The following is a 23,445-nucleotide window of genomic DNA, read 5'->3' on the forward strand; positions in this document are numbered from 1 at the left end:
AGAGAGAAGGGTGGTCAGAGCCGGCCTCCGCCGCCCCAGCCCCAGCCCTGGGCTTCTTCTCTCAAGACGGCACTTCCCCAGCTCGCAGCCTGCATGTGGAGCCCACCCCACCGGGGACCCCGTGGCCCACGGCAGCGGGAGGTGGCGGTCGGCACTGTCCGGGTGCTGACGGCCTTTGTAGGTCCCCCGCAGGGTGGATGCCAGCGCCACTGGCCTGTCTGCCCTCGGCTCCACCCCGGGGGAGCGGGGTCGGCACCGCCCGCGGGCAACGGGGCGCCTGGAACCCTCAGCCTGCTAAGCCACATGGGCACTGTCTCTGGACCGAACCCCGCCGCCCCCGACGGATGGGGTGAGAAGGTCCTCGTGCCTGGAAAGGGTGTTGAGGGGAGATGCCACTCACCATCCCCCTCATCCACCACGGCCTGGATGACCACTGGAAACACGCCCCGGTCCAGGTCAAAGTTCAGCTGAGGAGGGAAGGAGGGAACAGTGGTCAGAGCAAGCTGGAGGAGCGGGTGCCCTGAGTGGGGGTGTTGTGGCAGTGGGGCCAAAGCACGCAGACGCCAGTTCTTCTCTGCGGGAAATGGAGTAAAAGGGCGCACCTGTGCTCTGCGCGTAACTTGGGGCCACGGGGCACGTCTATGCCACCTTTTCCAGAATGTCCTCACCTGCCCTCCCAGCCCCGGGACCTCCACACTGCCCACGTGCGGCCCCCCAACCCTGGACGGTCCCGGAAACACAAGCACTCGCGCCGGCCCCCTGCGGCGGGCGCCCCCTGACACAGCAGCGTTGTCACGGCGCGGCCGCCGCCCAGGGAGGCCCAGCCAGGCCACACCGTCTCCCCAACCTGCTCACGGACGCCGGGCTGCGTGGGCTGGCCTCTGCCTGACCCTGCCCGGTGCACCTCCAGGCACCGGGTGCCGTGGCGACCCGTGTCCAACCTTGGGAAGAACAGCTCCCGCCTGGCCCAGCAGAGACGGACGCAGAGTAGAGGAGCCCGTGTGGCTGTCTGGGCTTGCAGAACGGACTCCCCTCACCATCCCTCCCCTCCAGCTTAAACACGCCTGCAATCCCCACTGCCCTCCCGCTGCCGACCACGCTCCACCCATGTGTCCACCCGGTGTGGCCCTACGTCTGTGCACCAGTGGGGCGTCACACGGAGCCCACGGGGCATCACACGAAGCCCACGGGGCATCACACGGAGCCGGCGGGGAGTCACACGGAGCCCGCGGGGCAGAGGTGCTCAGTGAACACACCTGCCTCAGGGGGGTGCCCGGCGGGTCCCCAGCTGCAGCGGGGCGGGGGGAGCCAGTGCTGGGACGGGGCAGATAGCCTGGCCAGGTTCGGGTCTGGCTCTGCAGTGCAAGCCTCTGGTCCGAGTCCTGACCCAAAGACTGTGAGCTGGGAAGGCAAGCGGGCCACGGCCGGAGGGTGGCACGTCCCCGAGCACCCTGGGACAGAGGCTGGGACCACACATCTCGCCTAGTGTCAGGCGCCAGCTGAGAGCGTGGTCAGCTCAGCAGGGGCACACCTGTCCTGACGACATGGGACCCGGCACGCAGCCATCCAGCTTTTCATGATCGATACCAGTGGGTTCCTGATTTTCTTCAGCCAGACTGAGGTGCTTCTGCCACTTGAGAACAAAGAAGCCCTGACACAAACCCGGCTTTGAGGCCCCTGCAGCTTCCCTAGCGCTCCTGTGAGCGTTCCGCGCCCAGAGTGCAGGGCAGCGCCCAACATGGGACATCTGTCCAACAGATGGGCCCCGCAAACCCCGAGGGTGACTACACTGGCTGACCGGGGCTAAGCCAGAGGACTGGGGTGGTGACGACAGGGCACCTCGACCCCGCCACCCCCGAGACATCAGGACCTGGTTGGGGGGCACCCAGGGAGCATGGGTACCCAGAGAGCAAGGACCACCTCCCCTGAAACTCCTGCTCCCCAGAGCTCAGCACGAGCCACAACCCGGAGCCAGAGCCAGGCCTGCAGGGAGAGGACAGAGACACCCGCCCACCCAGAGGGTCTGCGGGATCTTTTCTTAAAATGCTTTTTTGTCGTGCCAAACGGCATGTGGGATCTTAGTTCCTCAACCAGGGATAGAACCCGCACCCCCTGCGGTGGAAGCACGGAGTCTTAACCACTGGACCACCAGGGAAGCCCCGGGAGATGAGGATTTTTAACGCAGGGGGCGAGGCTTTCTTAGGGAAAATGGGGGCCAGGTTAGGAGCTGGAGCAGCAACTAACACCAGAGGGAGTCCTGCTAGACTCTGCTGTCACAGAGGAGCCACCAGACAAGGGTCTGCAAGCCCCAGGCCAGACGGACACGGGGAAACGTGGGAAGGCAAGGGGCTAGGGGAGGCGGGGACGTGGCTGTGACTGAAACAAACGGAGGCCCATGAGGGGCTGGTGGGGAAACTTTGAAGAAGCCCCACCAGCCACAAGGAGACCTGTAGGTACCGACTTGGAAGACCACATCGTGGTGCAGGAATAAAACAGAATGACAGGCGTGCGTGGCAGGCGGCCACGTGGGAAATCTCTATACCTTCCTCTTAATTTTGTTAACCTAAAATCACTCTAAAAAAGCCTTTAAAAAACAAACTAAAACAAAGATAAATGAAAACACACATCTAAAGACTCGCATGCAAACATTCACGGCAGCATTATTCATGGCAGCCAAAAGGTGGAAGCAACGCACATATCCATCACCAGCCAGTGAATGGACAAACGAAACAAGGTCGCGTCCATCCCGCGGGACGCTATGCGGTCACACAAAGGGACGAAGGACTGATATATGCCACAATGTGGACACGACGTGGACGAGCCTTGAAGATGTGACACTGAGTGACAGAAGCCAGACACCAAAGGTCACATCATGTACAACTGCGTTCACGAGAAATGTCCAGGACAGACAAATCCAAAGAGACAGGAAGTGGACAAGTGGATGCTGGGGGCTGGAGGAGGAACGAGGCGGGACTGCTAATGGGCAGAGGGTTTCTCTTGGGGGTGACGATCATGTTCTGGAGCCAATAAGACAGTGACAGTGGCCACACAAGTCTGTGAAGGCAGTAAATTCCATCCAACTGTACACAAGCTTCCCAGGCAGCGCTAGTCGTAAAGAGCCCGCCTGCCAATGCAGGAGACGTAAAGAGATGTGAGTTCGATCCCTAAGTCAGGAAGATCCCCTGGAGGAGGGCATGGCAACCCACTCCAGTGTTCTTGTCTGGAGAATCCCATGCACTGAGAAGCCTGGCGGGCTACAGTCCATGGGGTCGCAAAGAGTCAGACACGACTGAAGCAACTTAGCACACATGAATACTGTTATCATCTTTAAAGACGCAAACCTGGGGGAAAATGGCTTAAAAAAGGGAGGACGGCAGGTCTCTGACGCCACGATGCTCACGGCCGAGGGGACATCTGGCTGCGTCTGGAGGCACTGCGTGTCACTACTGCAGCAAGCGACGCTCCTGACACCCGGCGAGTGGGGGCCAGGAATGGTGTCCCCACCAGAACCCAAATGTCAACAGCACCGAGGCTGAGAAACCCCGGCACAAAGGAGAAGCCTGGGCTTGGTGCCAGAGTATCTGTCACGTCCCTAACACCTGCCAACGCCCCCTCCATGCCCACAGCAGGCAAGGACGTCATGCCAGAACGTGACAGCATGGCTCTGTTCCCCATACAGCCTAACTTCTGGAACCTTCTATTTATGGCAGAGCTGAGCCGTTTCCCAGCTACAGTGATGACTGATGAAATTTCCACTTAAAAATACACGTAACGGAAGGAGGCATGGGCGTGACTGCGAGTGGGTGCAGGGCGTCCCCCCAGGTGATGAGAATGTCCCAGAACTGCCCCACGGTCATGCCCTGTGAACCGTCTGTCACTGACGTAAGCCTATGCTGTGTGTATTTTATCACGGTAAAAAATGCGTGCCAAGAGCCCTGCCTGGCGGTCCAGCGGTTAACACTCTGCACTTCCTATGGAGGGGACGCAGGTTCGATCCCTGGTCAGGAAACCAAGATCCCACATGCTGCACAGCGCGACCAAAGCAAACAAACAAACAAAAACCCACACGTAAGAAAAACTGAGCCTATTTCAGGAATGTGTTAGCGGAGGTAACGATCAGAAAAGAAGAGACGAGGACAGTGTCCCAGGATAGCAGCTCTGGACAGGCTGAGTCCACACCTCGGACCCGCCAGGCCTCACGCTGACAGGCCAGGGACGTGGTTCTCCGACGCCTTGAGAGAGGAAAAGGGGGCGGACCCGAGGAGCACTCAAGGCCGGCTTGGCACGCAGCCTCTCACGGCCGCGACCATCCGGTCCTGCCAACGCCCAGACCGACCGTGCTCCACTGTCCAGGCACCCGGCGGGGTCCAGACCCCGGTCAGCAGCCACAGCTGACGCTTACCGACCACTGAGGAATCTGAACAACAGGCCACTGCACTGGGCCCCCGCCCAGGGCAGGAACGTGGGGCCCAGCCGGGAGGCTTGTTACCTCGTCGTCCTTCCACTCCGAGAAGTCGATCTTGAAGGAGGGCAGCGAGAACTGCTGGCTCACACCGCGCTTGTAGTGGACGGTCTCGGACTGCAGGGCCGGGCTCTTGGGGCTGTACCTGAAGGGGCCGCGTGAGAAAGGACGGTGAGACGCGCTGCCCGGCCCTGAGCCCGCACCTGCCGCCTTCCTATGCTGGGCTGCACCTCTGCAGGCAGCTTTCATGGTCTGTGTGCTTTTCTGAATGAATGGGGGACAGAAAGTGCACAGCGACCCGTCCCCTGCCTCATGCTTGCCCCGAGCCAACTGCTTCTCTGCCCCGTCTGCAACCAGGGAAGTCAAGGCATAATCACACCTGTAGGTGCAGGAACTACTTTTTAGTACTCAGGCTGCAGTCCACCTGCACTCTGCTCGCGTGCCTGAAACTGTCCCACAGACATCACGGACACAGATGCCGTGTTCTGAGGACCCTGCGTGGGCTCCACCGCAGTTCTACTCTGACTGATGGGATCAGACCCCCGCTGGTGGACACCGGGCGGTCACCAGCATCTTACTATTTCAACGTCTTGACCATGTATGCGAGCACAACCCCAGATAAACTTCCAGGAAAGGAACAGCCGGGTCAGGCAGCACACTCTCTTCCCATCCTAATAAAACCCTGGCTTCCCCCTCTGCAGGGGTCCCACACACGACCCTCACCTGCCTCCCTCCGCCCCACCCACAGCCGCGGTCCCCAGGGCCTCGCTCCATCTCCAGGACAAAGGACACTCTCGAGGGTCTTGGCGCGTCTTCTTTGACACTGGCCCTGGGGTGGGGGCGGGGGCGGGCAGGTTGCTGTTACATGATCAGGGACTCAAAGGCTGGGCTCTCAGCACTGACCACCCTGCTTCCGACCACATCTGCCCTCTGAGGGGACTCCTCCAGCAGGACGGGGATGGGTCTGCTGGCCCTGCCCGGGGGCTGGCCCTGCTGGAGGCAGCGCCGCTGTGGTCCTGCTGAAGTTGCAGACTTTGGACCCTCAGGGCCAGCAGGACCCTTATTTCAAATAAAACCTCCGCCCCGACAGCTCAGGCATGGGACACAGACAGAGCAGAGCGCCTGGGCCCGGAGCCACGGGGAGACTCACGCGGCAGTCCCGTTCAGGAACTCCTCCACCGCCTGGCAGTAGACAGTGATGGCCACCCGGGCGTCGGCGTCGAAGGTGAACTCCAGGCTGTAGAGGACGCGGGGCTTCTCGCCGTCGTCAGTGGGGCTGTCGGCGCCGTCCTTGTACCTGTGGGGGACGTGGAGGGACAGGGCAGGTGAGCGGCCACGCCTCTGGGGCGTTCCCACCCTGCAGGGGACAGGACTCCTCTCCCTTGGGAGCCCCGGAGGCAGGGGCCTGGCTGTGCCCCACCTTTTGGGGAACGTGGAGGCCATGCTGGGTTTGGACGACGAGGCCCAGCGTTGCAGGGTCCCCTTTCCTTTGCCTCCTGCCCCGGAAAGGGAGGCTGATGCGTTCTCATGGTTTGGGGATGGCCCAGGTACCTCTGGTCTCCCAGGTTGGAGGCGGTTTCTCAGCCCCCCAAGATCTGGGCTGCATCGCCCAGGGCGGTGGGGGTGTCCTGTGAGCTGTGGGGTGCTGAGCGGCAACCCCGATTCCTGCTTGCCAGGGGGCCAGCAGGACTGCCCCCCACCAGCCCCAGTTGTGACAACCAAGACTGTGTCCAGACCTGGCCCACAGCCCCGGGGCACAGTGGCCGGCTAAGACCCTGGGTTACAGGCTGCAGCGCCCCAGGCTGAACCTGGTGGCCCCGCCCCATCCTCAGCTCTGGATTCCAGGCCTGATTCTGCACGCGGGCGGGCAGGCTGGGAGCCACTCTCTCGCAGACATAGGGCACCCCTGGGGCAGGGCGGGGCGCGGGGGCTCACCTCACGAGCCGGAGGGAGTCTTTGCGGATGTTCACCAGGCTCCTCAGCGTCTTCACGGGCTCGTGGGGCGCGGGCGTGACGTAAGGGAACTAGGAAGGAAAGGGAATTGCAGGGGAGTCCAGGGCTCAGTAGAGGACAGAAAACAGGGCTACATCGAGGCGACGGCCAGCCCTGCCTGGTCACCCCTGGGCCCTCACGCCGACCACAGGACAGCGCCACCCTCATCCGCATCTGAGGAAACCACAGAGGACGCGGCCAGCACAGGGCACGGCTGGAACCAGAACCACCCCGAGGTGTCTGGGTCCCCAGTTCCAGGAAGGACAATCCGCTGAGTCCCCGGGGCAGAGGTTAGGGCTGGGGCCAGGATAATGGTCAGTACAGATTCTGGCGGGGACATGTGCTCTCTCTCTCTCTCTCTCTCACACACACACACACACGTGCTGTAAGACTGGCAGTCTCTGGAAGGCGTGGGAGTGAGGTCAGTCTCGGTGACAATACACTGAGTCTTGGGAAACGCTGTCACTGGGAGGCCAGGTAACGGGCACCCAGCATTTCTGCATTAGCGCAGGTGGTCTCGAGATGAAAGTCACACGAGAACGCGTCTGCAGGAGGCCTGTGGGCCAGGCCCTGGGTCAGAGCCAAGGCTGCAGAGACACAGAGGCAGGTCCTGCCTGCTGTCATGGACGCGGGGGGCGGGGGTGAGCAGCTCAGCAGGGCGTGGAGGCCCGCCAGCTCTGTGAGTAGGGGGCCATCACTCCGGGTCCCAGGCCCTTGCCCCCCATCAGTTAAAAGAATCTGGACTCTGTATCAACCAAAGGAGGCTCCACAGCTAAAACAGCCCACAACTCAGCAGCCTTAGGGGCTGAGTCATGGCTCCTGAGAGAGGGCCCCCGCCTGACCCCTCGCTGGTACTGGGGACCATTATCTCAGGACGCAAACCCCAGGGCAGGTCCCTGCTCAGCAACCCCCCACGGCCCTCATTCTCTCGCTTTCTACTCTCCATCTACTGAACACTCCCTTCTTTATCATCTGTCCCCTGCCTCCAGCCCCTGGGAGAGTCCTGGGCACACGGCAGGTGCCCAAGGGTGGAGAAGGAAGGGACAACAGCATGAGAAGTCACTTCTCTGGGGACTCGTGGGGGACTTGCAGAAATGGTGCTGGCCATCTTTCTGCATTTCTGTTTGGGTCTTGTCTCTTCCCACTGCTCTACAGAACATGGACCTCCTCTTTTCTCTTTAAAGACAATCATCCGTGGGGCCTGGGATGAGTCTCAGATGAGCCTCTGAGTCTCGGCGGCCTCCGGGGGCCCAGGGCTCACGCACACGTCTTGACGGCACCTCTGTCCCGTGGTGGGGAGGCCTGGTGCCTGCTGGCAGCCGGTGGCCTCGCCATGCCGCCCACATGCCCAGCCCCCACGAGACCCACCTGGACTGGGCGATTGCCCAGGAAGTTCAGGTCCATGTTCTCTCCAAAGAGGTAACCTTCAGGGTGGGGGGTATCGAATTTCTCACCTCCCATGAAAAAGTGCGATGCGAAGTAGTTTCCTGGTTAAAAAGAAAGGAGGCGTGGCTGTAGACGACGAGGCCCAGCGCAGCCCACTGGGAGCATCTCGCGGCCCTGCAGCTCCGCCTGAGAGGGGCCGCTCCACACACGGCCCCGGCCCCTCCACAGGCCTGGGCGCCCCCGCCCCACTCAGGGACTCACCCCGCTCCGACACCACTTCCTTCTGCAGCAGGTTGAGCTCTGTGCCCGGCAAGGACATGTCCCAGCCCCAACCCCTGGCACGTGTGTGCCTGACCTTGTATGGAGATACATGCAGATGTAAGTTCAGAGGAGGTCAGACAGGACGGGGGTCCTAAACCCAGAGACACCGGTCTCTAAGACAAAGAGGGCGAGGTGGACACAGACACCAAGCGGGGCAGGCCCTGTGAGGACGGAGCAGAGGCTGGAGCGAGGGAGCCACAAGGCAAGGAAGCCTGGAGCCGCCGGAAGCCTGGGACAAGAAAGGAGCCTTCCGCAGAGCCTTCAGAAAAAACCAACCCTGTGGACACTCGATTTAGGATCTCTGGCCTCCAGAGCAGTGAACATAAATTCTGCTGTTTTAAATCACCCAGTCTGAGGCACCTCATTACAGCAGCCATAGGAAATGAGTGGGCTTCCCTGGTGGCTTAGACGGTGAAGAATCTGCCTGCAGTGCAGGAGACCAGGGTTCGATCCCTGGGTCAGGAAGATCCCTTGGAGAAGGAAACGGCAACCCACGCCAGTATTCTTGCCTGGAGAATCCGGTGGACAGAGGAGCCTGGTGGGCTGCAGTCCATGGGGTCACAAGGAGTCTGACACGACTCAGTGACTAACACACACAACCCCCCAGGAAACGACACCTTCTCTGACCCCCAGACTAAGTCAGCACCCTCCTCCACCTCAAATCTGAACCCCAAGGACCTTTTGTACCTCAGCACTGACCACAGTTTAAACCGTGTGGATCTGAGTTACCTCATTCCTACCCAACTCCCTGCAGGAGACCTGAGGCTATATACCCGCAGAATGCATGCACGCATGCTAAGTCACTTCAGTCGTGTCCGACTCTGTGTGACCCCATTGACGGCAGCCCACCAGGCTTCTCTGTCCCTGGGATTCTCCAGGCAAGAATAGTGGAGTGGGTTGCCATGAGTATCTAAGCACTAAATCCACATTTCTTATAAAAATAGATGGACGGGGCCTCAAACATGGGTCAGCTTCAAAGGACTGAGCTCACAGCCTCACTGGGGGAAAGGCTAAGAGTACCACCTCCGCCAAGCTCTCCGATCTGATACCTGCCCACTGTCCCCCTTTTCTCTCTGACACAGAGAAAGGCAGGGTGGCCACAGGGCCCTGTGGAGTGTGAGCCAGAGGGAATTCTGGGCCCTCGAGCTCTGCTGGGTGCCCGGCATGGATCCCAGTGTCCCTCCTAAGAAACGCAGCCTTGGTTACGGGGGATACAGCCAAGGTTGCCTAGGCCGGAAGGCTCAGAACCAGGAGTCCAGCCTGGTGGCTCCATCTGGCAGAGAACACAGATAGGACCGTATGAGGCCACGGTGTACTCCCAGCCCACGTGTGGACCAGGAATCAGAGCAAACCACAGTAAGAGAAAAGGAACACAGTGGTGACAAGTTAAAGAAACACAACAGCCCTGATTCACGGAGCATCACACGCATGTGCTCACTCGTCATGTCAACTCTTCGTGATCCCGTGGACTCTAGCCCCCCAGGCTCCTCTGTCCACAGAAGTCTCCAGACAAGAATACTGGATTGAGTTGCCATTTTCTTCTCCAGGGGATCTTCAGGACCCAGAGATAGAACCCAGGTCTCTTGCATTCCTACCAACAATGTAACTAGTTTCCCTTTTCTCCACACCCTCTCCAGCCTCTGTTGTTATATCAAGTATGTGTGAAAGTCACTCAGTCGTGTCCGACTCTTTGCGACCCCAAGGACTGTATAGTTCATGAAATTCAAGTATATCAACTATATTTTTTAAAATCATGGCTAAAACAAATCCACGCCTCCGTCCCCTCTCTGCTGCACGGCCGAGGGACAGTCGGCCTTGAACGGCTCGCCCCACCTCTGCCCGAGGGACTCAGACTCTGCCCTACTCACGGGCGTCCCAGTGACCTGGGTGACAAAACAAACGGCCACCAAAACAGAGACCGAGCGCGCCTTCCTGGGAGGCTCCCAGCACCCCCGCGCGCGGCCGTTTTCCTTTATACACGTCAGCCGTGGAAGGACAGGTCAGGTGTAAAGCCTACCCATGTTCATCGTCTTCCAGGATGAGGAAAATCACGGTTGTTTCCATGACGACCTGTGGAGGCCAGCAGCGGACTTCTGGGGTTCCTTTCTGTGTTGTGTGTTCACTTTCACACGTCTGGCTGTACACATGTGTGTGACCATCATTTACAAACGAAAATTGGAAACATTTTAGTTTCTTAAACGAACTAACCCTGCTAAGGAGCTAGGTGCCAGGACGTGCAAAGATCTCCTTGGGATCAGAGTCAAAAGGCAAAGTGCTGGTCAGCGTGGAGAACGAGCCTGACTCAAGTGGAATGAGAGGGGTGGGCAGGATCCACACCACACAGTCAGGCATCTGCGAGGAGGTGCAGAGAGTAGGAACGTAAACCAGCCCCCTCTATGTTCTCCCCAAAACATCAGCTGTGCACCCACAGTGCTATCAAGGCCCGAGTTGATCAGGAGACCAGAGTCTGAGACCCCACTGCAGAGTGAATGTTTGTGTCCCCCCCCGAATTCACATGTTGAAACCCAAGCCCCAACATGATGGTGTCAGGACGTGGGGCCTTCGGGAGGTGATCATGTCATGAGGAGCTCTAATGAACGGGGTCAGCGCCCTTGTAAATGAGGCCCCACAGAGCCCCCCACCCCTCCTGCCATCGGGGACACAGAAGGCAGCCATCTATGAACCAGGAAGAGGGCCCCCAGACAAGGAATCTGCTCGCATGCTGCGTTCTGGCAGCCCCAGGGGACGAGGACCGACCCCAGGGCCAGAGTGTCCAGATGTCTGGACCCACGTGTGCGCGTGCTCAGCCACTCAGTCACACTTTCCAAAGGTCATTTCATTAATATAAACTCGGGTGTGGTTGCAAAGGGTCTGTTAAGAAGATTAAAAGACACCCATTACACGATATCACTCTTCCCCAAGGAAATTCCAAGGGTTTAAGGAATTCTGTGCCAGAAACAGGTGAAGACCAAATGTACATTTCTTATTACAAATCACGACACCCCTGCCAGGTAAACTGTGATATGGACTGAGACACCCGGGGGCCCTGCTAAGAAACGCAGCTGCCCTGGAACCTGGGCAGCCAGGTGTGGGCTTCACTCAGCCACCCAGGTGTCTGTCTGGACAGAGGGGAGCAGGAAAGGCGAGAAGGCCAGGAACGGTCCATCCATTCCCCTGGCCGAAAATCCTTTTCGCTTTACCACTGCACAGAAGTTCCTGGCTTGCTGACACCCGCTGCCGTCACACCCTAGCTGGGCCTGCACCCCAGGGGTCAGGAGAGCACTGTCCGCAGAGAGGGCTGACCACGGAAAGCCTCTCCAGGGCCATGAGATCACCTGCCAGGTGGGAGACAGCCCCTTGGACTACGAGCCTATGCCCCAAAACTCAGAGGAGCCAAACCCCAGGGACCACCTGCCGTGATCGGCCTGCTCAGGGATTCCCCAGGGTCGTGGTCACACATGTGCACAGAACAGTTCTTCTGCTCCCCACGCTCAGGTTGGGGAACTCGGTGCAGCCCAACCTCCTGGGGCCTCAGCATCCCCAGTAACACAAGGCCTCGGTCAACAACACCGGCTTCAAATGGAGGGCTGCTGGGAACGCCCTGAGGACAGGAGGAGCTGATTGTGCAAAGGAGCTTTGCGTGGGTGAGGAGATACCTGATAAACACCAGTGCTTCCTGGCCTCCCTGCCACGTGAAAGCCGTACCAGAGTGGACAGCGTAAGTGAAAAGCTCTCACCCGCCCTCCATGGAGGGAAGAACATTGAGTTGAGAAGGGTTCTGATGGAGCAAAGCCTCTGCTTTGGTGAATCCCCACTTCTTTCGGGGGGAGAGGTCACACACACACACTTCTTTGGTGGACACGGCCTCCACACACGGAGCTGGGCCCTAGCGGCCACCAGCACACTCAAGTCCCAGCCGCTGACACAGCTAGGGGGCTGCAGTCGTCACCTGACCGTGCCGGGCCGTTCCCAGATTCTGCCCCCAGCCCCGGGAGCTGGCCCAGGACCGCAGACTTGGTCCCTGAGGGCCCTGGGGGTGAAGCCAACTCTGTGCCTGTCACGGAAGGGCAACACTGAGGCCCAGGCGGCTGGGGCTCCGTGGTCTCCTCTTCCTGGCTTCCCGTGCTGGGTTCCCCATCCTGGGTTCCAGAGACGGCCCCCACCCCTGCCCCCGCCCCCGCCAGGCTGTCAGCGCATGTTCCACTGGGAGAGCTGGTGTAAGCGCCAGTCTCCAAAGAACTCACAACGAAATAAACAGCACTTAGGAAAACGCTCCTGCCACTGAGTGAGGAGACAGAGGAAATCCAGTATTATTTCTTTTTCAAATATGCAAAAGATCCCACAAAAAGAGGAAGAGAAATGAATGGCAATTTACATACAAAAACATACCCAGTCTAAGTAAAAATAAATAAAACTACCACAAGATATCCACAGCTAACATCAAAAAGAAGAGCGACGTAACAGAACACGCACACACACACACAGAGGTGAGAATGCAGAACCCCTGCAGCTCTGGTGGGGGTGTGAACGGGCCCCCACCACACTATAAAAGCTTCGGACTCTGCACACACACAGGGCCAGACCCATGGCCAAGAATGAAAACAGCCCAAGGGACGGGCGTTCAGGGCTGTGTCAGGACAGACACAGAAAGCAGCATCGCGGCTGCCAGGGGCTGGGGGAGGCGGCAATGGGACGGAGTTTCAGCTCCGCGGGAGGGCGACGGTGGGGCTGGCCACACTGCCATGGACGCGTGCTGAATGCCTCGGAACTACACATTTACAACGGGCAGGATGGTAATTGTCACGTGGAATTCACCGCAATTATTTTAAAAAGTGAAAAAGCCAAGGGCACCCAAGGAAATCAGACTGGTGGGCACAGAAGCCAGTCACAAGAGTGTCCTCAGCGGCATCACTCGCGAGCCTGAACTAGAGCCCCCGCAGCACCCTCCACGCGAGCTCACTGCTGTACTCACAGATGCACCCACAGACACCAGGGCGTCACGTTGCAGAGACCGGAAACGCTGCCGCCCGCCCACAGCCTCAGCCTTCGCGTTGCCCGACATGCAGCCAAGAGCGTCTGTTTCCATTTACACCAAGTTCAGGAGCAGGCACGACTCATCTCCGCTGGAGCCCGAGCGGGCCTCCCAGGGAGGAGGGGGCAGAGACTGGGGAGGGGCACCGGGGGCTTCAGGGGCTGTGGCTGCTCGAGTCCACCAGCCCGCCCGCCGGGTGACGACCCAGCATATGAAAGCCCCTGCCCTGTGCGTCTCCCCAGTATGTGACACTGTGACCGTGGACATACATGTGCACATGGACATACGTGTGTACACACTGCATGTTTCCGCAGCACCGAACTGAACACAGTTCCTCCTTTCAGGTCCTCCTAAAGCACCGAGGGCACCCGGTCACTCAGGGCCATCACAGGATCGCAGGGACAGGACCCCCAGGGCAACAGAAAGTGGAGGCTATCTGAACAGTGGACCCCAGGGCTGACCGAGGGGACCCAGCACCCCCTCCGGAGGCCAACATCTCAGGCACTGGGCACAGAGGACCAAGCCAACACCGCGTGGGATGAAAGGATAAGAAACCACCATTCGCCAGCCGTGCGCCTACTCCCAGCTCAGGGTCAGTTGGCCAGTGATCTCTAGACAGCGAGGGACCCCGACTCCACTCCACACCATCAACTCATCTGCAGACGGGCAGGGTGCAGGCCGGGCTCCCCCAGCTCCCAGGAGCCGAGCAGATGCCAGGACAGTTGGCAGAACTGAGCGATTCCACTGCTGTTCACTGAGCCTGCGCCCAACGTTGCGGGGGCGGCATGCAAGGCCCCACTGCCCTTTGTTTCACAAAATAACACGGAAACGTGAGGCCCGACGCCTGTGCCAGACCACACGGGAACACACAGGAATGGCCCCAGGCCGGCGTCTGGCCGCCGGCCCCCAGCTGGGGGGTGAGGCGGGCGGCAGTGGTCACCGCCCGGCAGGTCATCCAGGAAGTGCAGGACTTTCCCAGGAAGCTGCCAGGCCTGGGAACACTCGGGCAGAGGCCGGGTCCCACCTGCCAGCTCCCGTGGACTCGCAGAGTCTGGACTGAGGGGCCCGGGCACCAGAGGTTAACTTAACGCTACAGGCGCGGAAGTGGGGCCTCAGTGCAGGCGACCGGCCCAAGGTCACGGGGCAGCTCAGGGCACAGGGCCTCTGGACCCCGAATCCAGGCCCCTCCTGCCATGGCTCCACAGGCAGGAGGCGACTCCCTCTCCCAAGGCTGGGCCGAGCTCCGCCTGTGCCCACCCAGTGCATGTGGTCAGCACAGCTAGGCCACCCCAACCGTGAGGAAGTGCACACCCATACCCTTTTGACCCTGGGTAGCTGGGCCCTCCACGCCACAGCCAACCTCCAGGCACGGGATGAAAAGTCCACTGGTCAGCCGGCCTGCCCAGCACAAGCCCGGGCTTCCTCCCCTGATGCCAGCTGAGGGGGCAACACAGCAGAGCCCAGGAGCCACGTAAAGGATGCACGGACCCCCAGAACCCCGAGGGCAAGCGCCACGATGAACCGCAGCCCCAGTGGGCACAGGGCACAAGCATCCACCACCGAGGTGTCTAAACCCGAGCGACCCACGGCTTCTCCCTCAGCGAGACAGGTCCTCGCATGCCCACCGCCACCTGCAAGGGCTTTTGCTTCCGCTTCTACCTAAAGCAGAAAGGTTCCTTGTTGCTGCATAACAAAAAACGTCACCAACCGAGGCTCAGAAGATACCGCTTGTTTATACAGCTCTTTCAATGACAGAATCCAAACTGAGTTCACGTGAGCCAAAGCTCAGAACCGGCTCTGCCACGTGAACGGTGCAGGGCACACAATGCCAGCCACAATGGCACAGAGCTCTGAGACCACCGAGAGCAGGTGCAGCCCCTTCCCCACCTCCGCCCCTCCACCACCAACCTCGGGGCTCTGAATGTAAGCTCACGGCCCCCAGGACATTGATGGGGCCCAGGGACCCAGAGGGTCCCCTGGGGGATACAGAGAGTACTCCCTCGTCTGGAACACCTGCCTCGGTTCTTCCCTTTAGGCACCAACTAACCAGAGTCAGCAAGGCCCCATCCAGAAGGGCAAACCGAACACAGGTGGCAGCGGTCACGAGCAGACACCTCTAGATGCCACCAACACAGAAGCATACACCCAAAGTCTCCTGGCACGCACCTTGGGCCCCTCATCGTGTGGCAGGCCCAGAAGTCCACGGACCCCCGGCTGCCACCTCGGGAATAAGATGCAGCCCAGCGACTTCCCTGGTGGTCCAGTGGCTAAGTCTCCGAGCTCCCAATGCCTGGGGCCTGGGTTCAACCCCTGATCAGGGAACTAGACCCCACATGCCACAACTAAGACCCCGTGCAGTCACATAAATAAACCTTGAAAAAGGGAAAAAGTGAGCAGCCTGCACACTACAGAAGGGGGTGTTTTCTACAAGGCTGGCTGCACAAGCATTTATTAAACACCTGCTGTGTGCAGGCCTGGGTGCTGGGAGACAATGGGCACAGTCTGATTTCTAGCTCCTTTGCCAAAGAGAACAAAAGTCTAGCGTCATGAGGACATGGCAACGTTTCAACGAGATAGTGAAAGTGTTAGTCGCTCAGTCGCGTCTGACTCTTTGTGACTCCATGGGCCGTAGCCCGCCAGGCTCCTCTGTCCCTAGAATTCTCCAGGCAAGAATACTGGAGTGGATAGCCATTCCCTTCTCCAGGGGATCTTCCAGACCCAGGGATCAAACCTGGGTCTCCTGTGTTACACATTCCTTACCGTCTGAGCTACTAGGAAAGTCCCTCTGATGAGATAAAGGAGGTGAAAATGCTCTGAAAGGACACGCACCTGACCCACAAAAGGCTCAGGTCCGGGGCGTATTTCACGTCCACCTGAGGTGCTGGTGGGTCAGGTGGCTGGCGCCCCTCCTGGGTGACCCATCCCTGCCATGACCTCCCTCAAACACCAGGGCAGGGCCGCAAAGAAGCACAGGGCTGGGAAGACACGCGAGTAACCCAGGAGGAGGAACACCCAACCACGGAGCAGCAGCCCATGGCTAGGCGCTCCTGTGGGGACCCTGTGCGCCCCAGGCTCCCCCGGCAACAGCACCCTTCTCCCTCAGGGCTCCAGCCAGGTGTCTAACGCCTGCTCCAGCCCTCGGCTGGGGACCGGCCACCTGTGTGAAGGGGGCAAGGGACAGCAGGGCAACAGCGTGCAGAAATTTACCATCAACTGATCTCCGATGAAGGTACAAAGGCAATTTGATGGGAAAAGAGAAGTCTTTTCAACAAATGCTGCTGAAGTAACTGAATATCCATATGCCGGAAATAAAAATACAAAAACCGAGATCTTGACCTCAAACTATACGTTAAAAGAATTAACTCAAACTGGACCACAAACCTTAATGTTTCAGCTAAAACTATAAAATTTTAAGGAAAAAAACAGAGGAGAAAAATCTCTGTGGCCCTGAGCTAGGCAAAGATCTTTAAGGTATAATTCCAAAAACATTAAACGTTAAGACAATTGGGGAATTCCTTGGCAGTCCAGTGGTTAGGACTCCACATTCTCACTGCCAAGGGCCCAGATTCAATCCTTCCTTGGGGAACGATCCAACAAGCCACAGGGTGTGGCTAAAAAAAAAAAAAAGAAACATGATAAACTGGACTTAACCAAAATTTAAAACTTCTGCTCAAAAGGCACCATTAAGAAAATGAAAAAGACAACCACAGACTGCCTGAAAACATTTACAAATCACAGAGCTGATACATGAATTGTATCATCGTATCCAGAACCCATAAAGAACTCTCCCCACTCAATAATAAGACAATGCAACTTCTGAAAAGTGAACTAGCCTAGTAGAGCCACACCCACCCCATCCCTAACCTGCCCCCCAACCCCGCACACAAAGGATATACAAAGGCCAATAAGCGCAGGAGAAGACCTCAACAGCATTAGTCATCAGGAAAATGCAAATCAAAACCACACGATACCACTGCACACCCACTAGGACGACTCTAATTAAAAAGGTAGACAATAACAAGGGTTGACAAGAATGCCGGGAATTTGGAACCCTCACACACTGCTGATGGGAATAAATGAAGCAACCATTATATTATGGAAAACAGTTCGGCAGTTCCTCAAAAGGTTAAACAGATGACCCAACCCTTCCACTCCCCGGTATATACCCAACAGAACTGAACACACCACACACATGTCCACGAATGTTGACAGCGGCATTATTCCTAAGAGCCGCAAGGGGAAAACACCTCAAGTGTACGTTAGCTGGTGAACAGATAAACAAAACGCACTACAGCCACACAGTAAAGTACAATGTGGGTGAGCCTCAAAAACATCATGCCAAGTGGAAGAAGCCAGACACACACACAAAAGGCTGATTCCAGCATCCGAAATGTCCAGGAAGGACTAACTTTAAAGACAGAACACAGATCAGGGAAGGGGCGGGGGTGGGGGTGACGGCGGAGAGCGCCTGTGAACGGCAGGAGGCAAGGAGATGTTGAGGGGTGATGGGAAGGTCTGAAACTGACTGTGCTGACGGCATCAGGATTCTGTAAGCTTACAGAAAGTCGTCAGACCACGGGTTTACAAAGAATGAGTTGTACCGCACAGGACTGATACTGCAATAAAGCTGTTACGAGTAAAATAAATAAATACAATGAAAACAAAGTGAATGCGGTTAAATTCAAGTTACGTACGTTAGTATTACAGTGTGCGCTGAAAATTTTGAAGTAAAAGAAAATTGGACAGGAGATTTTTAAAAGTCCTCACCCCACCCAACCCCCCCACACACAAATGATTATTGCAATAATCATTTCCCTGATATATATATATACACCCATGTCAAATCATTACCCTATATACTTAAAAGTTATACAATGTTATGTGTCAATTATATCTCAATAAAGTCAGAAAAAAATTGGACAGTGTTACAGACATGTTAAAAATAAATATTAGCAGGGGTTCTTGGGTGGCTCAGTAGTAAAGAATCCATCTGCCAATGTAGGAGACATAGGTTCAAGCCGTGGACTGCAGCCAGCCAGGCTCCTCTGTCCATAGGACTTTCCAGGCAAGAACACTGAAGTGGGTTGCCGTGTCCTCCTCCAGGGGATCTTCCCAACCCAGGGATCGAACCCACATCCCTGGTGTCTCCTGCATTGGCAGGCTGCTTCTTTACAGCTGAGCCACCAGGGAAGCCCAACTGAGCCCATACGCCACAACTACTGAGCCTGGAAACCCCAAGTACTGAAGCCTGGGAATGCTTAGAGCCGGTGCTCTGCAACAAGAGAGCCACTGCAGTGAGAAGCCCAAGTCCCCCAGCTTGAGAGTATCCCCCACTCGCTGCAACTAGAGAAAAGCCCACGCAGCAACAAAGACCCAGCTCAGCCAAAAATAAATTAATAAATAACATTTTTAAAAAAAGATCTCAAGCAAATTCTAGCTCCCAATGATTGTCCATAACCGAATCAACAAAATTGGCAGAGACCTGAAAAGATGATAACTTTCTCATAAACTGATTGTACAGTCCAGAGGTCCCGAAAATCATATCAACCCCCCTTTTCATCCCCAGCCCACTCTTGAGGAAACATACTCAAGTCCTGCTTAGGTCGCCGACTGCCTCCCAGAACAAGGTGGCCTGAGAGAGAGAGAGACAGAAGCAGAAAGGGCAGCCTTTGGACTGGACAGGCCCAGGAGGGCACTAATCTCGCTGGCAGCAAAACCGAGGTGCACATGGCATTCACTTGGGTGCCAGCCCCAGTCGATTAGTTGTGGCTGACTCGGGTGTCCAGGATCGGTAGGGGTGTCTGGACCGATTAACAAGGTCAGCCACGCAGAACACAAAAGCAGTGCTCTAAGTGCCTTGCATTTGTGATTTCTTCTTCAAGCGTCCAACTGAAGGGACATGAGGTTTGCTCTGGTCCCAGGTGACCACCTTAAACTTATTGCTGTCTCTGCCAAGCCACAGCTAACTACTATTAGAGTCTGAATGGATCACCTAATTTCCTCTATAAGCCAACACAGCAGCTAACAACTTGTGAAGACGTCTTAGGTGCTAAGCACTGTATGAGGATCAGCCCATTTTACAGATGAGGAAACTGACCCAGCGGGCTAGGTGGCTTGTCTAAGACTAGGAAGACTCAGCCAAAGGTGATCAGGAAGAAGATCAGAGATGGAAGAGGATGACTTCAAATAACTGCTCCATCAGGTCTGGGATGTCAGCCTCCAGGGGATCCCCACACCAGCCGGGGCTTCCCTGTAATGTGCCAGGGACCAAGAAGGCATGGAGATCTCCCACGCCTATCAGGAACAGGGCTCTCTGGCCCAGCTCTGACTGACCCCAACTGTGCTAGTCCCCACCCTGTTTATTTCTGGTGGTCCCAGACACTTACCTTCTTTCCCCTTCCAAAATGAGAGCAGAGCAGTTCTCAAATTTGAGTGGACAGTCAACTCACCCTGACAATGGGTTTTAGATGCAGGTTCCTAGGCCCCCAGCAGACCCCTAGGAAATCTGAGGCAGGACCTAAGGAACACACCTTAAACAAGCTTCCCCATGGTCCTGGAACATACTCAGGGGAAACGTGGCCTGGGGGACGCCCATAGGCCAACTGAGAGGCCAAGAAACCACCAACAGGATACAATGCTGCAGAAGCCAGAATCAAAGGCCCCAGTCTGAAAGTCCCCACGAGGCCCAAATACCCTGTCCTCCTACCCGGCAAACGACCAGATGAGGAGATGGAGCATGAGGAACCGGAGCTAAATCCCCAGGTCAGGCCACTCTGATGGTGACATCAGAGGCAGGAGAACAGTGTGTGTGTGTGTGTGTGTGTGGAGTGGGGGGAGTTGGGGGCTGAGGTGGGGAGAGGGACAGCTGGCCTGGGAGCCAAACTCCTGGTCCAGCTCTGAGACCCTGGGAAAGTCACTTCCTCCCTGGTGGCCCACATCTCTCAGGCACAAAAACGGTTGGCTGGAGAACCTGGTAGGTCCCCTCCAACTATCCCCTGGTTCTTCAGCAGCGACTCCCAGCTCCTCTCCCAAGGGCAGTAATGCCTCCTTGGGCCCAGGCCCACTCCCCAGCGCCTTCCCACCCACCCACTAAACACACGCGCCAGGCCACGGAAGAGCTAAACCTCTGTCCAGTCGGGACAGACAGGGGACCGTACAGAACCCTGGCCGGGTTTCCACACCGAGCCACCGAAGAAGGCGAAAATTGGAGATGGAGTGATGTCGATCCCTTTGACAATGACCACTTTGTAAGCGCAAGCAAAGAGCCGGGCACGGGGTTAAGTCCTTGCCAGCTGCGCGCCCCAAAACCTCACCTGGTCCTTGGGGAGGTTTCCTATCGAGTGTCTCCCGGGTGTGCAGCCGTGGGAGCGTGCAGCGCGCAGAGGCGAACTGACTGACCCAAGGTCACCCGGCCGGGCAGCGGCAGTCAGCGCCGGGCCGACCCTCGCCCCAGGGTCCGGGTGGAGGTCGCGTGGAGCCCTAGACAGGGAAGCTGCAGGAAGGGCCGCGGGGCCGAGCAGAGCCCCCAGCCCACCCTCCGCCGCGGGGCCCGCGCCAAGGCCCCGCTGCCCGCTGCCCACGCGCTCCAGCCCGCGCGCCTCGCCGTCCGCGCCTGGGGCAAGAGCCCCGGGCGGGGCCAGGGCTGGAGTCGGGGCGGCCACTCACCGGACTTTGGGGGGTAGCGATAGGCCGAGTTCGCTTGGATATCGATGTCCTCCACGCCCGCGATGCGGCGGCTCAGGATGGAGCCCATGATGGGCGGCGGGCCGGGCCGAGGCTGGGGCGGCGGCGGCGGCGGCGGCGGCGGCGTCCTCACGCGGACATGGCCCGGACCAGGCCGCACGGACGCTCGCCCACGGCCGCGGGCGCACGGCCTCCCCGAGCCCCCACCCCCGGCTCGGCCCGGGGCCCGACGCCACGGCAGCCCTCCGCCCCCCCCGGGGCGCGAAGCACCTCGGGAAATGGAGTCCCCTCGTCGCAGTGGGGGCCGAGCGGCGGCGTGGAAAGCCCAACGGGGAACTACACTTCCCAGGAAGCTCCGCGCCCGGGCTCTCCGAAGTTGTTGACAAACCCTCCGGGACAAACCAAATGGACCTGAGTCCAGAGGGGAGAGACCATCAACCACCCTGCAAAGTATCCAGCCCTTTGCATTCCAAAGCATGAGACTAACATCATAAGTCTTTGGCTTTTTAACAGTTTGTTCGTACATACACCTTTCGAGGAACCAACCCCTTCCATTTACTCTCTCTTTGAAATACCTCCCTGAGCTACCATGGTTCTCCCCACTTCCCAGGGTTTGATCTCCTGGCCCGGCCAGCAGAGGGCAGACCCTCACCTGCCACCCGGCAGAGAAGAGCTGGGGGTGGAACCCAAGGTTGCTTGGAGGAGTGCCCACATGGGAAGCGAAGCACCTTGTCCAGAACTCAAGGCATCTCACCGTCTCCACGTCCAGGACAATTATTTTGAAGACATCAAGTCCCTCGCAGAGGCAGTAAACCTCTCCCCATTTTAAAGACAGGGAAACTGAAGCACAAAGAAGAGAGGGCTTAAGGGTGCTTAAGCCAAGTTCAAAGAATCCAGGTTAGACCCTAACTGAACCGCCAGGGAATTCCCCAACTTTCCATTTGAATAAATATTTATAAATAAACAAAAAGAATCAGGATTAGAGTTAAAGCCTCCTCACAGGTTGTAAGGTGCTTTCCTGGCTTTTGATTCGCGCAAAACTGTGTAAGCAGGCAAGTGAGGATCTGTTTTTGCCAACTTTTCAGTTGAGAAACGGCTCTTCTGAGAAGAAAGTGGCTTCCCAAGACAAGCCTGTTCTATTAAGAAAGGAGCTGGGGGACTTCTCTGGTGGTCTGGTGCCTAAGACGCTGTGGTCCCAATGCAGGGGGGCCAGGTTCCATCCCTGGTCAGGAAACTGGATCCCACATAGTGCAACTAAGAGTGTGCATGCCTCAACTAAAACACTACACATGCCTCAGTGTAGACTGAAAGATCCTGTGTGCCACAACCAAGACCCTGTGCAGCCAAACAAGTAAGTTATATGTATATGTATAAAGGAGCTAGGGAGGGCAGAGGCTGGCTACGAGTCTTAGATGGTAAATTCACCACTGTCCACATTAAAGTGAGTCTTAACACCTTTCAGGACTCCAGAATCCAACCTTCCTATTTTCATGGGGCCTGGGAAGCCAAAAGTCAAAGGAAGTGAAGGACTTGTGTGATTGTAAGGGAGAGTGCAGGTCTTGGGGGAGCCTGATCTAACTAACCTCTCTGCCGTGCAGGCAAGAACCCCGTTTACTGAGCAGCTACTATGTGCCAGATGTTGGTGTTGAACCCTATCCACAAATTCTCTGCTATAGGTTCTGTTTTCATTCCCAAGAAAACAGAAACAGGAACAGGAAAGGGGCTGGCAGAAATGAAGTATCCCACTCAGTTTGCATAGTAGATAAGTGGTAATAAAGCTGGAATTTGAACCAGGCCACTCCTTTTAATGTCACATTCCCCTGTCACCCCCAGCCCCCATCACCCAGACACAGGAATGCTCCAGTACCAGATTTCTTGTCTCTTGCTCCTAGATAGGCCTGAAGATACCTCCACCCCATGCGACCATTCTTCCTTCACTTCAAATTTTTTTCTGTTGAATCACATAACGTTGTTCAATCATACATACACAAACAGATAATACCAACACAGCATTCAATTGATTGGTCTCCCTGCTTGCGGGGAGGGAAGGAGGGTATTGTGGCTCCAGATGTTCCCACTGACAAATAATTCTAAGAGAATGTCCTCCCTACAGATCATGGCCAGGGCAGTCATTTCCATGGGCTGATATTGGATCAATTAAAACACTCCTCTCAATAGAGCTTTGGACTTCAGGTATATTTTTCTGTGCTTATCCATGTACCAGTGGGAGATGGGCACTTCCTGATTTGATACTGGTTCTACTATCAACATCTTGGCTGATTCATTTATTCACTCAACAAATATTTATCATGCAGCTACTATATGAAAAGCAGTGAGCCAGGCAAAGAGCCAGGCAATAGAGATTAAATGGTGAAACCACCAGATACGGAACATCTAGTGAGGAAACAGACACTAAAGGTGAGCAAGTATGTAAGTAAAACGCAGCGGGTGCTATAGGGGAGTGGCCTGAGGTGCAGTGAAATACTAGGAGAGACCTACTATTGCTAGGGGAGTCAGGGAAGGTTTCTCTGAGGAGGTGATATTTAAGCTAGGACTTGAAATACAAGGA

General features: G+C 57.0%; 1 protein-coding gene across 17 annotated transcripts in view; it reads right to left on the bottom strand.

The window, feature by feature from the left end:
- The window catches only part of MGRN1 (mahogunin ring finger 1), a 41,640-nt gene that overhangs the window by 15,629 nt on the left and 2,566 nt on the right, over positions 1-23,445 (bottom strand). For 12 of the 17 annotated variants that reach the window (XR_015154820.1, XR_015154819.1, XR_015154818.1 and 9 more), the window contains exons 1-6: positions 20,859-21,081; positions 7,823-7,941; positions 6,398-6,486; positions 5,613-5,759; positions 4,490-4,607; positions 401-467 (exon numbers count right to left, since the gene is read on the bottom strand). Coding sequence is in view for 13 of the 17 variants with exons in the window: in XM_086375962.1 (XP_086232088.1) it covers positions 401-467; positions 4,490-4,607; positions 5,613-5,759; positions 6,398-6,486; positions 7,823-7,941; positions 20,859-20,946 (628 nt within the window). In the remaining 4 variants the exon portion in view is untranslated. Of the gene's footprint in view, positions 1-400; positions 468-4,489; positions 4,608-5,612; positions 5,760-6,397; positions 6,487-7,822; positions 7,942-20,506; positions 20,673-20,858; positions 21,082-23,445 lie in introns of those variants that run through there. The other 5 variants (XM_086375967.1, XM_086375969.1, XM_086375966.1 and 2 more) reach the window with 2 other exon arrangements.

Source organism: Bos grunniens, chromosome 25, assembly GCF_055505025.1.
Source record: "Bos grunniens cultivar Pamir isolate PY7600 chromosome 25, Bosgru_T2T1.0, whole genome shotgun sequence".
Classification (NCBI taxonomy): Eukaryota; Metazoa; Chordata; class Mammalia; order Artiodactyla; family Bovidae; genus Bos; species Bos grunniens.